The sequence below is a fragment of the Ailuropoda melanoleuca genome, chromosome 4, assembly GCF_002007445.2.
Source record: "Ailuropoda melanoleuca isolate Jingjing chromosome 4, ASM200744v2, whole genome shotgun sequence".
NCBI classification, from domain to species: Eukaryota; Metazoa; Chordata; class Mammalia; order Carnivora; family Ursidae; genus Ailuropoda; species Ailuropoda melanoleuca.
Genome location: NC_048221.1, coordinates 5,580,023 through 5,591,897, shown reverse-complemented (window position 1 = coordinate 5,591,897; position 11,875 = coordinate 5,580,023). Strand labels below are relative to the sequence as shown.

The window sequence follows — 11,875 nt, the reverse complement described above, 5'->3', positions numbered from 1 at the left end:
GGAGGCGGGACTTCCGGCCGGCGCCGCCTGCGAAGGGCTCGGCGGCCGGCGGAGACGCGGGTGGCCGGCGATGGCCGCGGAGGGGGCCGGCTGGGGCCTTGCCCACGGAGGCCGGCTGAAGGCGGTGAACGACGAACCGCGCCCCTTGGCGAGCGCATGCTGTATGCCTCGCGCCTGTCTTTCCCGCCGCAGCCGCCTCCTGACAGGTAGGAATGGTCAACACGCCAGGGCTGGGGGGACGGGACCCGGGTTCGAATCCCGACCCCGACGTTTCCGCGCTACGTGCTGTTGGGAAGTGGCTGACGTCACCTCGTCGGGCCTCAGTTTCCTTATCTGGTATGGTGAGGAGGTGGAGCATGAGACGTGGCGTGCCTTACATCAGTGTTGACTGTTGGAGCTAGCGGGTACCCGAAGGCGCAGCTTAGCAGTCAGTCATTAAAATTTTATTGAGCGTCTACTATATGCTAGTCACTTGTATTGGGCAGCAAACGGGCAAAAATGTTAGCCACAAATGTTAGGCGCATAATTTAAATTTTCTAGGAGCTGTGTTAAAGGAAAGAAAAGTTAAAAAGAAACAAGTGATGTTACTATTAGTGATGTGTTTTATTTAACTCAGTATGTCCAAAATGTTATTTCTACGTGTAATCAATATAAAGAATTATGAGATCTTTTACATTCTTAGCACCCCCTCCTCTGAAATCTATGTCTTACACAGTGCATCTCAGATTGGGCTGACTACATTTCAAGAGCTCAGCAACCACGTGGCTACTGCCTTGGACCCCGCAGAGGGGAGGCAGAAGAGACAGACATCAAGTGGATTTCACATCAAGTGGTGGAAAGGGGTAAGAAGAAAAGGAAATTGGAGAAAGGGTATGGCGAATGTGGAGGTTGCAGTTTGAAAGAGGGAGGTGGGGAAGGTTGAGAAGATGGCATTTGCAGAAGGAATTGAGCAAGTAATTATGCCATTTGTTGTTTAATGCCATGTTTGTCTGGTAGGACTTTCGGCAATGAGGGGCATGTTCTTTATCATCACTGTCTAATTTAGTAGCCACTCGCTCCATGTGGCTTTTGGGCACTTGACTTGTGGCTGGTGCCGTGGAAGAACTGAATTTTTAATGTACTTAATTTTTACATAATTTAAATTTAGTCACGTAGAGCTCGTGGCTCCCATAGTGGATGACATAGATTTAGTAGAATGGTGGCCAGTGCTCTGAATCCAGAGTGTACTTCGTGCTAAATACTTTATGTGCATTCTCCTGTGTAATCCTCACAGTAGCTCTGAGAAGGGAGCTGTAATCGTTGCCATGGTGAAGAATGAAGTCCTCCATGTATTCATCTGTACTTTGTTGTTGTTCTCATTAATAGACTTTGTCTATATTTTGAGATTTACAGAAATACTTGGAAGGAAGTACAGAGTTAGGATTTTCCGCACACCCAGTTTCTCCTGTTAGTAACATCTTTCATTAGTATGATACATTTGTTATAATTAATGAATCAATATTGATACATTATGAACCAAAGTTCATAATTTAGATTTCCTTTTTTTTACTTAATGTCCTTCTTCTCTTCCAGAATCCCATGCGGGATACCACATTACTTTTAGTTGTCCTGGTTCTCTCTCTCTCTCTCTCTCTTTCTTTTTTTTTTTCTTTTTTGGGGGGATATAATTGACATGTAACACACGCTAGTTTTCAATGTACAGTCTAATGATTTGATATATGTATGTGTTATAAGGTAATTAGTGTAGTAAGTTTAATTAACAACCATGACCACCCATAATTATAAATATTTTTTGTTTTCATGATGAGAACTTTTAAGATCCACTCACTTAGTTGTCCTGTTTCTTTAAGCTCCTCTTGGCTGTGGTGGAGTCTCAGATTTTCCTTGTTTTTGATGACCTTGACGGTTTTGAGAAGAAATGATCAGGTATTTTGTAGAATGCCCCTCTGTTGGAATTTGTCTCGTGTTTTTCTTGTGATAAGACTGGGATGATGGGTTTGGGGGGATGAAGAACCCCAGAGGTAAAGTGTGACTCTCATCACCTCCTGTCAAGGGTGCGTACTACCAACATTATCTATACCTGTTGTTGACCTTGATCTGGGCTGAGGTAGCATTTGTCAGATTTCTCCACTATAAAGTTACTTGCCTCCCCCTTCTATATTGCATACTTTGGAAGGAGATCATTATGTGCAGCACACACCTAAAGAGTGAAGATGTACATTCCCTTCCTTATGTGAGATGTCTATGTAAATTATGTGGAATTCTGCGTGGGAGATTTCTCTGCTCTCCCTGCTTTATTAGCTTATCCATCATTTAATTATAACAGTGTGGCCACTGGGTATTTATTTCATACTCTGGGTTATAATCCAAGACGACTTTACTTTGTTCAGATTATTCCAGCTTTGGCCATTGGGAGCTCTTTTAGTTGGCTCCTGGGACCCTTTGACACACTCCCATCAGTATGTTTGGTTTGGGGTTTGTTTGTTTTCTTGGAAGCACTTCCTTACTTTATGGTATTACAAGATGCTCCAGGCTCATCTCGTGTATTTCCTGCCCTAGTCCTAGAATCAGCCATTTCTCCCCGCCTAATAAAAGAATTATTAGAGAGTGGTATTAGAAAGCAAGATCTGGGCACTCAGAGTGCCCATTGCTACTGGGGTGTTGTTTCTTTTATGTCATCAGTAGTTTTTAATCAGCCCCAGTGTGCCCGGTGCAGGTGCTCCACCCTGGGGATACAACATGACCGTGCCAGATGGGGCATCTGCCCTCACGGAAGTCACAGTCGACCTGTGGGGATGAGCTTAAGAGGACAACTCCAACGTTGACGAGGTGTGCAACCTTGGGTAAGTTTTGTAAATCTCTCTGAGCTTCACCTTCCCCATCTGTGAAATGGGGGTGATTATAATACTTCATGAGGGCACTGGGGAAATTAGATGAACTCACTCACTCTGAGAACCTTTGGAACAGAGTGTGGTGTGAAGTGCTTATTAAATCTGATTCTTGTTCATAGTGATCAGAAATCACACAATTATGATCATTACAAAATAATTACAATCTGCAGAAGTTCAGAGTGCCAGCAAAGCATGTAGCAGGAGAGCCTCATTTTGGCGTGGCCAGGAAGGCTTCCTAAGTCAGTGGGGTTGCAGCTGAGGCAGGAAGGGTAAGTCAGCAGGCAAAGGGAGGGTGCAGAATGTTTCAGGCAGAAAGAACAGGGATTGCAAAGAACAGGGATTGCAATACCCTGAGGCAGGTAGGAGCCTGTCACACTTAGGGACTGAGAAAAGTCCAGTGGTGGAGACAGGGGCAGGAGAGGAGACTCATGGGATTGGAAGGGGCAAGTCACACAGGGCCTGGTGGACCATGGCGAATTGAGACTCAGTCTTAAGAGCAAGGGAGGTGATTTGTCCAAGGGCACTTGTCTAGTAAGGACAAGGAATGGAACCCAGGTCTGTTTAGTCTCAGAGATCTTTATTTTCTTCATCTGAATTTGAAAGAGGAAATTCTTGGTTTGCGGTGGGGTGGGGGGGGTTGCTTTGTTTTTGTTTTTGGTAAGAAGCATAGTTTTAGTTCTTAGGGGTCAGAATCTGAGTATGCTCCAGCTACCAAAATTCTAGGTTCTTCTTGCTGTCCCTCTAAGTGCCAGCTCTGAGGGCCTGTGAGGTCAGGAGACAGAAAGATGACTTAGCCTGCATTCCCGCCCTTGAGCACATCACTTCCCGAGGGAGGGGGGGACACAAAGACACATAAATCCAGCCGGGGCGACAAAGGATAAGCACAGAGCACCGCCTCTCAAAGAGTGCAGTGTCCAAGCCAGAATACAATGGGAGCAGGTGGGAGTGGGGCTTCTGGACGGACAGGCCTGAAGGAGCAGTGCAGGCACGGATTTGTCCCAGGGGATCTGGTAGGAAACGGGAGCCATCAGGAGCACTGGATGCAGATTGTGAGGTGGGACTGGAGAGATGTCTGTCTTCAGTTTCAAAGGGCCCTGGAGAGTCAGGCAGAGATGTTGGGATTTTATCACATAGACCAGGAGCCGGCAAATTACAGCTCGATTCAGCCCACGCCTGTTTTTGTACAGCCTGTGAGTAAGAATGAGGTTTACTCTTTTTTTTTTTTTTTCCTTGACAGAGAGCACAAGCTCATGAGGGGGTGGGGAGGGGCAGAGGGGGAGGGAGAGAATCCCAAACAGGCTCTATGTCCAGTGTGGAGCCCGTCTTGGGGCTCGATCTCACGACCCTGAGATCATGACCTGAGCCAAGAGACAGAAGCTTAACCGACTGAGCCATCCAGGCGCCCTTGATGTTTACATTTTTTTTTAAAGATTTTATTTATTTGTCAGAGCATAAGCAGGAGGAGCGGCAGGCAGAGGGAGAAGCAGGCTCCCCACTGAGCGAGGAGCAGATGCGGGGCTCGATCCCAGGACCCTGGGATCATGACCTGAGTCGAAGGCAGACGCTTAACCAGCCGAGCCACCCAAGCATCCAGTCCAGATGTTTACATTTTTAAGTGGTTGAAAGAACAACAAAAGAAGATCCTGTGGCTGGCTCAGTAGGTGGAGGCCCTGACTGTTGATCTCAGGGTCCTGAGTTCAAACCCCACATTGGGTGTGGAGCCTACTTAAAAACAAAAGCAAAAGCAAAAGCAGAATAACATCTTGTGACCTGAGACAGTTACAGTTTAGGTGTCCCATCAAGTTTGATAACGCCACAGCGTCACCTGTCATCTGCATATGGCCCGTGGCGGCTTTCCAGCCACAGTGGCGGCGGCGGAGGATTGCTCAGGCAGGGCCCGCTTCCTGGCCATGCATGCTATGGAGTCTCACCGGGCGCTGCACCTCTGTCACCATCTTGAAATTCATAATAATCGGGGAATAAGGGGCCCCTCATTTGTATCTTGCATCAGGCCCTGAAAATTACATAGCCAGTCCTGGTGACAGAGACCATATGGTCCACAAAGCCTACAGTATTTACTGTCAGGCCCGTTTCAGAAAATGTGTGTGAATCCTGTTAGGGTGGACAGAATAGCAGCCCCTCCAAGATGTCCATGACCTCGTCTCCTGGCACCTACAGCTGTGTGGCCTTACCTGGCAGAGGGGACTCTGCAGATGGTATGAAGTTACGGACCAAAGAGGGGGAGGTTATCATGGATGATCCGCATGGGACATGTAATCACAAGGTTCTTGTAAGAGGGGAGCAGGAAGATTGGAGTCAGAGAAGCTGTGATGACGGGAGCAGAGGCCGATGATCCTGTTGCTGGCTTTGTAGGTGGAGGAGGGACCATGAGCCACAGGATGCAGGCAGCCTCTGAAAGCTGGAGAAGGCCCAGAAACAGTTTTCTTCCCAGCACTCCCAGAAGGGCCACAGCCCAGCTGACACCTTAATTTTAGCCTGGTAAGACTGCTTTCACACTTCTGACCTCCGGGGCCATAGGAGAATAAATGTGCGTTGTTTTAGGCCACCAAGGGGGCTGTCATTTGTCACAGCGGCCACAGAGAACTAATACAGCTGTCGTAGGCAACAAGCATGTAAAAGAATTTGTTTTGTAGCCAAGATGAGAGACTGACTTTGCATATTTATTTATTTATTTATATGAAAGAAGGAAACCAGAGGCAAGGGTGGGCAGCCTGGGGCAGAGGATGGGGGGCTGGGTATGGAGAGGAGGATTCCAGATGTTGACGAGGTGGGCTCAGTAAACTTGTCGGTGACCAGTCAAATGTGGAAAGGGAGGTGCCCTGATTCATGAGACCCAGTGACGTGGGGGGAAGCCGTGACATTTGAACCATTTCCAGGGCTCCGAACATAGGTGGGGGCAACTCTGGGGACACAGAAATGGGTTTCACTGTCAAGCATTCCCCGACCAGCTCCCAAACAGAGCTGAGGCATGAAAGCAGACGCTCGTTGGGAGGACAGAAGCCGGGCGGGCCTGGACAAGCCCAAAGAGCCTTCTGGCACTCAACTTCTGGCACTCAACGAGCTTTACAGCTGCAATCTGATTCCATCTCAAGTGCCCAATAGGTCAGTTGTGTCAAGAAACAGGAAGCTTTATTTATTTTTCCTTGGGCAACAGCATGTATTTTCAGGTTAACAACAGTTTGGAGGTCATGTCCTTGTGCCAAGGGGATTGGCCCCTTCCAGGTGTGAGTCACCTTGGTTCCTATGTTTGCACATTTCTGCCCCTAAGAACCCGGCCTTGGAGGAGGCACAGAAATGCAGGGCTTTCGTTCAGGCACCGCCGGGCTCATAAGGTCCCTGTGCCTCCGTTTGCTTATTTGTGAAAGGCAGGTGGCACCACCACCTCAGGGACACGCGTAAAGCAGGCACCGAGCAGAGCATCTAACGTGGTTAACACCCCAGAGAGCAGGAAGGGCTCCGCTTTTCCTTTTTTTTTTTTTAAGTCCGCTCCGCGGGGCTTGAACTCACAGCCCTGAGATCGAGACCTGAGCTGAGATCAAGAGTCAGCCACTTTACCGACTGAGCCACCCAGGCACCTGATCCACTTATTAAAACTCCGGTTCCTGGAACGCCATCACCTGAGATAACGTGGGTCACTGACCTGGACAAGCGGGGCAAATTTTGCTTTCCAGAATGATCTTTCTGCAAGTGACCCATAGCCATTCCACTGCAGTATCTTCCTGGCAAGTGTTTTATCTCTCTTGAGGTCAAAGGTTAGGAAAGGCCCTGCAGCTCTGGTTCCCTGGGGGTCATGGCGTGGCCTGGCTTTCCCCGTTGTCCTGGAGGGTTATCGCTAGCGATCACTTTCACTTCTAGGTGTTCTCACTTGGTCACCCTCAGTCCTATGCTAACTCTGTAGTAGCCACCATCACTTCCAGTTTTCGTTTTTAAGATTTCTGATGTTTCCTTTTCGTGGCATACAAGTTCTCTTTCTTGCTTGGCTCCTAAGTATTTCCTGTGTAGTTGTGGGGCTTTCTGCAGTGCTGCTTTTTGAAAGTTTTTTTTTTTTTTTAAGTGAAAATTCAGGGACTTCTCATATATTCGCAAAGTTGTGCAAACATCACCACTGTCTCATTCCAGAACATTTCTTCACCCCAGAACGAAAGAAACCCATGCCCGTTAGCAGTCACTCCCCAGCCTCTGGCGACCACGAACGTATTTCCTGACCCCGTGGATTTGCCTGTTCTGGTCACTTAATGTAAATGGAGTCACATCACATGTGGCCTTTTGCGTTTGAGCATCCTGTCATCAAGGTCCATCCATGCCGGAGTGTGGATTGGTACTTCACAGCTGAGCAATAATTCCACCGTGTGGCGACACCACATTTTCTTTATCCATTCACCACATGGTGGACATGGGGGCTTTTCCCACTTCTTGGCTATTGTGAATAACACTGCTGTGAACGTTCACAGACAATTTTTTATGCGAACATGTGTTTTCCATTCTCTTGGGTAGATACCTAGGAGTGGGATGGCAGGGTCCTATGGTAACTCTGTGTTTAATGTTTTGAGAAACCACCAGACTGTTTTCCCCAATACTCTTTATAAATGAGGTGGAGGCTTCATGCTTGTCGGTCATTGGTAGACAGTCATCTCCAGTCTCGTTCTTCATCCAACAATTCACAGGAAGCAGGCCCGGGACTCACTTATATGCCGTGGGCTGCATGCAAGGTGCCTCCCACCTGCCCCTGATGTGCTGGTGCAGGAGCACCCAGGACAGGTGTTTCCGTTAACCAGGTCCTGTGCCGCCTCCCCCCTCCCCGCCCCCCGCAACACCCACGCTCTCCGTATCACAAAATCTTCAAACCTCCCAGCTCCCAAACAGATCCAAAAGCACACATTTCTCAGAGCGCCCCAGGCATGCCTGTGTGCAAGAGAGCAAGTTGTGTGATAGGAATAAGCCAGGTGTTATCAGTCTATTAAGAGCTCACGTAAATTGATAAGAGCCAAAGGAACAAAGGTCGGAAACAGACAGTTTGCAGGGGGAGAGAGTCAACAAACCTCAGAGTGGGTCTACCAAGGGGCACAAGGGTAAGGGCTGGTCAAGGTGTAGATCATTCCAGCCCTGCCAGAACCGCCCCCGCCCCCGGCCCCAGCACTGACTTTCCTCAGGGGTGGCAGCCACGTGAAGCTGGAAAGACACCCATGAAAGATCCCTGCCACACAGGAAAGGTTCGCGCTCTGTCCCCATGGCTATAGCACTGACAGTTACCCTGAGCCACCCATGGAAGGGCTGTCGGCCAGAGAATGTTTCTTCCGGGCTCCAGCAAGTTGCCTTCGGCTTGGCACTGATCTAAATGCCCAGAGATGAGGCTGCTTTAATGAATTGCACATCTACTAGAAAAGATGGGTAGGAGGCCTGCAACCATATGGAATAAGAGTGGCTCTCGGCCTCCAGGCTGACCACTGTGTGTATGCAGTTCCTTTTTTTAAAGTTTTTAATTTTTATTATTATTTTTTTAAGTGGGCTCCCCTCTCGGCATGGAGTCCAACGTGGGACTCGAACTCACAACCCTGAGATCACGATTTGAGCTGAGATCAAGAGTTGGACGTGTAACTGACTGAGCCACGCAGGTGCCTCATGTGGGGTTGCAGTTCAGTCCTCATTGTAAGCTTCTGGGCTGGGGCCTGTTAGCCCCATTTTACAGAAGGATCAAGTGGGCCCAAGGTCACACACTCCCAGAGGATGGCAGAGAGGGGCTAGGGGTTGGGACCACGGGAGCAAACAGCTCATCATGTGAGAGAACAGGGTGGGGCACAGAATCGCACCTACATGTCGTCCAGCCCTCCACCTGAGGCTGGGAGAATGCGGGGGAGAGTGGGGAAGGGAGGGTGCAGGCCAGCACCAAGGCAGGCCCCAGCCTCAGCCCCAAGGGGATGGACAGGAGGAAAGACTAAGTAGGATGCAGATAAGAGGTGGGGGGGTGTCTAGGGAAGAGGAGGGGCCCAAGGAGAAGGTTTACATAGACCACTCTGGAAAAGGAGAGCCCAGCGGGGTGGGGGTCATGGGTTCACAGTGGCATCTCTAGGGTGTTATTTCTACTGCCCCATTCAGCCAGGGCCCAGTGGCTTAAGATGGTTGAGTTTGGAGGGAAGGGGACATCCTCAGTATGCAGTTAGAGCACTAGGTCTACATGGGAAAGGGGAGAAACCAAGGCCATGGAGAAAGGGTCTGTCTTGATCTTCGTTCCCTCCCCACATCCCTAGGCACCCGGTATGCTACTGTCTTACTGAGGTCTACCCTGGATGATTGGTTTGTTCTGGCTGCCGTAACAAAGCAGCCTAGTCTGGGTGGTTTAGGAACAACAGAAATCTATTTTCTCACATTGAGAGCATCAGATAAACCTATCTTATTTGTTTGTTTAAAGATTTTATTTTTAAGTAATCTCCACATGCAACGTGGGGCTCAAACCCACAACCCCAAGATCTCAAGAGTCACATACTCCACCGACTGAGCCAGCCAGGCACCCCTAAATAAATGTTTGATATTATTATATGTATATGAAGGTACATTTTAAGTAAAATCATTTTATTATTAAAAAAAAGTACTTCTTCATGGTTTGTTCTGGAGGCAAGGACCCCAAGATCAAGGTGTTGGCAGGGCTGATTCTTTCTGAGGCGTCCCTCCTTGGCTTGCAGATGGCCACCTTCTCCCTGTGTCCCCACACGGTCTTCCTTCTGTGTGCATCTGTGTCCTATTTTCCCCTTTTTATAAGGACACCAGTCATTGGATTAGGGCCCACCCTAATGGCCTCATTTTAGCTTGATCACCTCTTCAGAGGCCCTCCCTTCAAATACAGTCACATCCCAAGGCCCTGCAGGTTAGGGCTGTGACACATGAATTTTGGAGGGGTCACACAGTTCAGTCCGTCCCCCTAGGTAAGCCCGCTGGGTTTCAGCAGGGGTGGGCAGAGGCACTCAGGTGGACCTTGTCACGCATGGGCACTGCCCAGCCTCTGCAGTTAAGGAGGCAAGATTCTGTGGTGGATGGGGCTGGCCTAGAGCCCCTGTGGGAGGATGGAGAGCCATACATCAGGGGCTCAAGCCTGGCGAGGGGCCCCCTGGACGTCCACAGAGTCTGTACAGATGAGCTACAGCTGGCACAGGAGCAGGCGAGGGGATCCAGGAGCAGCTGGGGGCACTGGCCGTCTTCCCAGAGCAGCCCTCCTACCCCCAGCAGCAAGGGGTTTGCTGGGCTCACACCAAGGGAAGCCCCACTGGACACACGCTCTCCTTCGTCCTTCCCTCTGTGCCCCTGCATGGGGCCTTGCTCTGCCTAGACTCCCGCCTCCCTCCTTTCCCCTGGCCAACATCGCCAGTCCCTTCGCCCAGCAATGCAGTCAGCCTCTTCCCACAGATGAGCTTGGTGCTGCGATGAGAACCATAGTGAGACCCCAGCAGCTGCCAGCACGAGCCCTGCTCTCCCCAGTCGCTGTGGCTCCCTGAGGGGCTGGCTGAGTCTTATCACCCCCCGTGCCCAGCACAGGGCCTGGCAGCCAGTAGGCGTCAGGGGTTTGCTGGCCGAAGGAGCAAGAAGCAGGCCCTTCCCTGGAGGACCAGCCCCCCTAAGCCCCCAGCCCAGGTTTGTCACGTTCTGGCACGGCCTGCCCCTGTCCCCCCCGCCAATGAATCAGGCCACCAACGCTGGGGTCCATTTCACGGCTGGTGAGCAAGGTGGGCACTCCACTCTTGCCCCAGCCCAGTGACCACACAGACGACGCTAGGGGTATTGCCAACATGGCTGTCACAGGGCAGCAGCAGCAAGGAGCTGGAGGGGGGTGCCCCTAACTCACCCCTCCTGTCACGGGTCCTATCCCCTGCTGCCCCATGCTTTGTGAGTGAGCTAGCTTAGTCCCCGCCCATTGACCAGTGTCCTTAGCCTACCATCTGCCTCATCTTCCCCGTGCAGGGACCCAGAGTCCAGAGTGGTCATCGTGGGGTGGGGCGGGGTGGGGCAGGGCAGGGTGGGGTGGGGTGAGGAGAAAACAGGGCTGCTTTTCCAGCCATCTTCCTGGGCCTTTGCATTCCCCAGTGAGGAGTGTTCAACCCACCCAAGTGCACCCAGGGCAGGTCGAGGGTCAGGAGGAACTGAAAGCTGCTTTTCCCAAGAAAGGACTGGGTGAAACTGAGCAGACACCCTCCAAGGGGATGTGGGGGAGTCCCTGCAGGTTTGGAGAGACAGGGCCAGGAAGCAGCTGTTAGTAGCTATGCTGGAAGCGGGGCTTCTCACTCTTGAGCCCACTGACCTGTGGGGTGGAGGATTCTTCATGGGGGAGGAGGGTAGGACGTTTAGTAGCCTCTCTAGCCATCCCTCCGCCCCTGCTGTGACAACCAGTTATTGCCAGGTGTCCGCTGGGGGGCAAAATTGGCCCAGGTGAGAATCCCCCACCTGACAGAACCAAGCCTGGAAAGGGGATTCCTTTGCCTGGGTTCTTGGGCTGGTGTTAAGGGCCTTCAGACCACATCCAGGTCAGGTATTCAGGGAGCCTGCTGTTTGATGTACCCTGTTCCGTGGGCCTGGAATTCTCCCCCACCCCCATCCCCACCCACTGGTTTCCAGAACTGGGTCCACATATCACTTCCCCCAAGAAGTGTTCTGTGGGTGCTGTGGCAGGCAAAATAATGCCTCCCCCCCACCCAGTGTCCATGTCCTTATCACCAGAACCTGAGACTATGTCAGCTTCTATAGCGGGAGGGACTTGGCAGATGTGGTTAAGTCACAGCTCTGGAGATGGAAGATGATCCTGGGTGATCCCGGTGGCCCAACGTCATCACAAGGGTCCTTAGGACAGGGAGACAGGAGGGTCAGAGCCAGAGAAGGGAAGAGACAACAGAAGCGGGGTGCAGAACCAGACTGGAAGATGCTCCACTGCTGGCTTTGCAGGAGGAGGAAGGCCGCGCGCCAGGGAGCGCCAGCCACCCTGG

The 11,875-nt window shown here is 50.9% G+C and overlaps 1 protein-coding gene across 15 annotated transcripts in view; it reads left to right on the top strand.

The window, feature by feature from the left end:
* The first annotated feature begins 6 nt into the window (after window positions 1-6).
* CCL25 (C-C motif chemokine ligand 25) overlaps window positions 7-11,875 on the top strand; it is a 34,983-nt gene continuing 23,114 nt past the window's right edge. For 9 of the 15 annotated variants that reach the window (XR_004624575.1, XR_004624583.1, XR_004624579.1 and 6 more), the window contains exons 1-2: window positions 2,713-2,843; window positions 5,265-5,390. Coding sequence is in view for 1 of the 15 variants with exons in the window: in XM_019802482.2 (XP_019658041.2) it covers window positions 2,753-2,843 (91 nt within the window). In the remaining 14 variants the exon portion in view is untranslated. The other 6 variants (XR_004624581.1, XR_004624578.1, XM_019802482.2 and 3 more) reach the window with 5 other exon arrangements.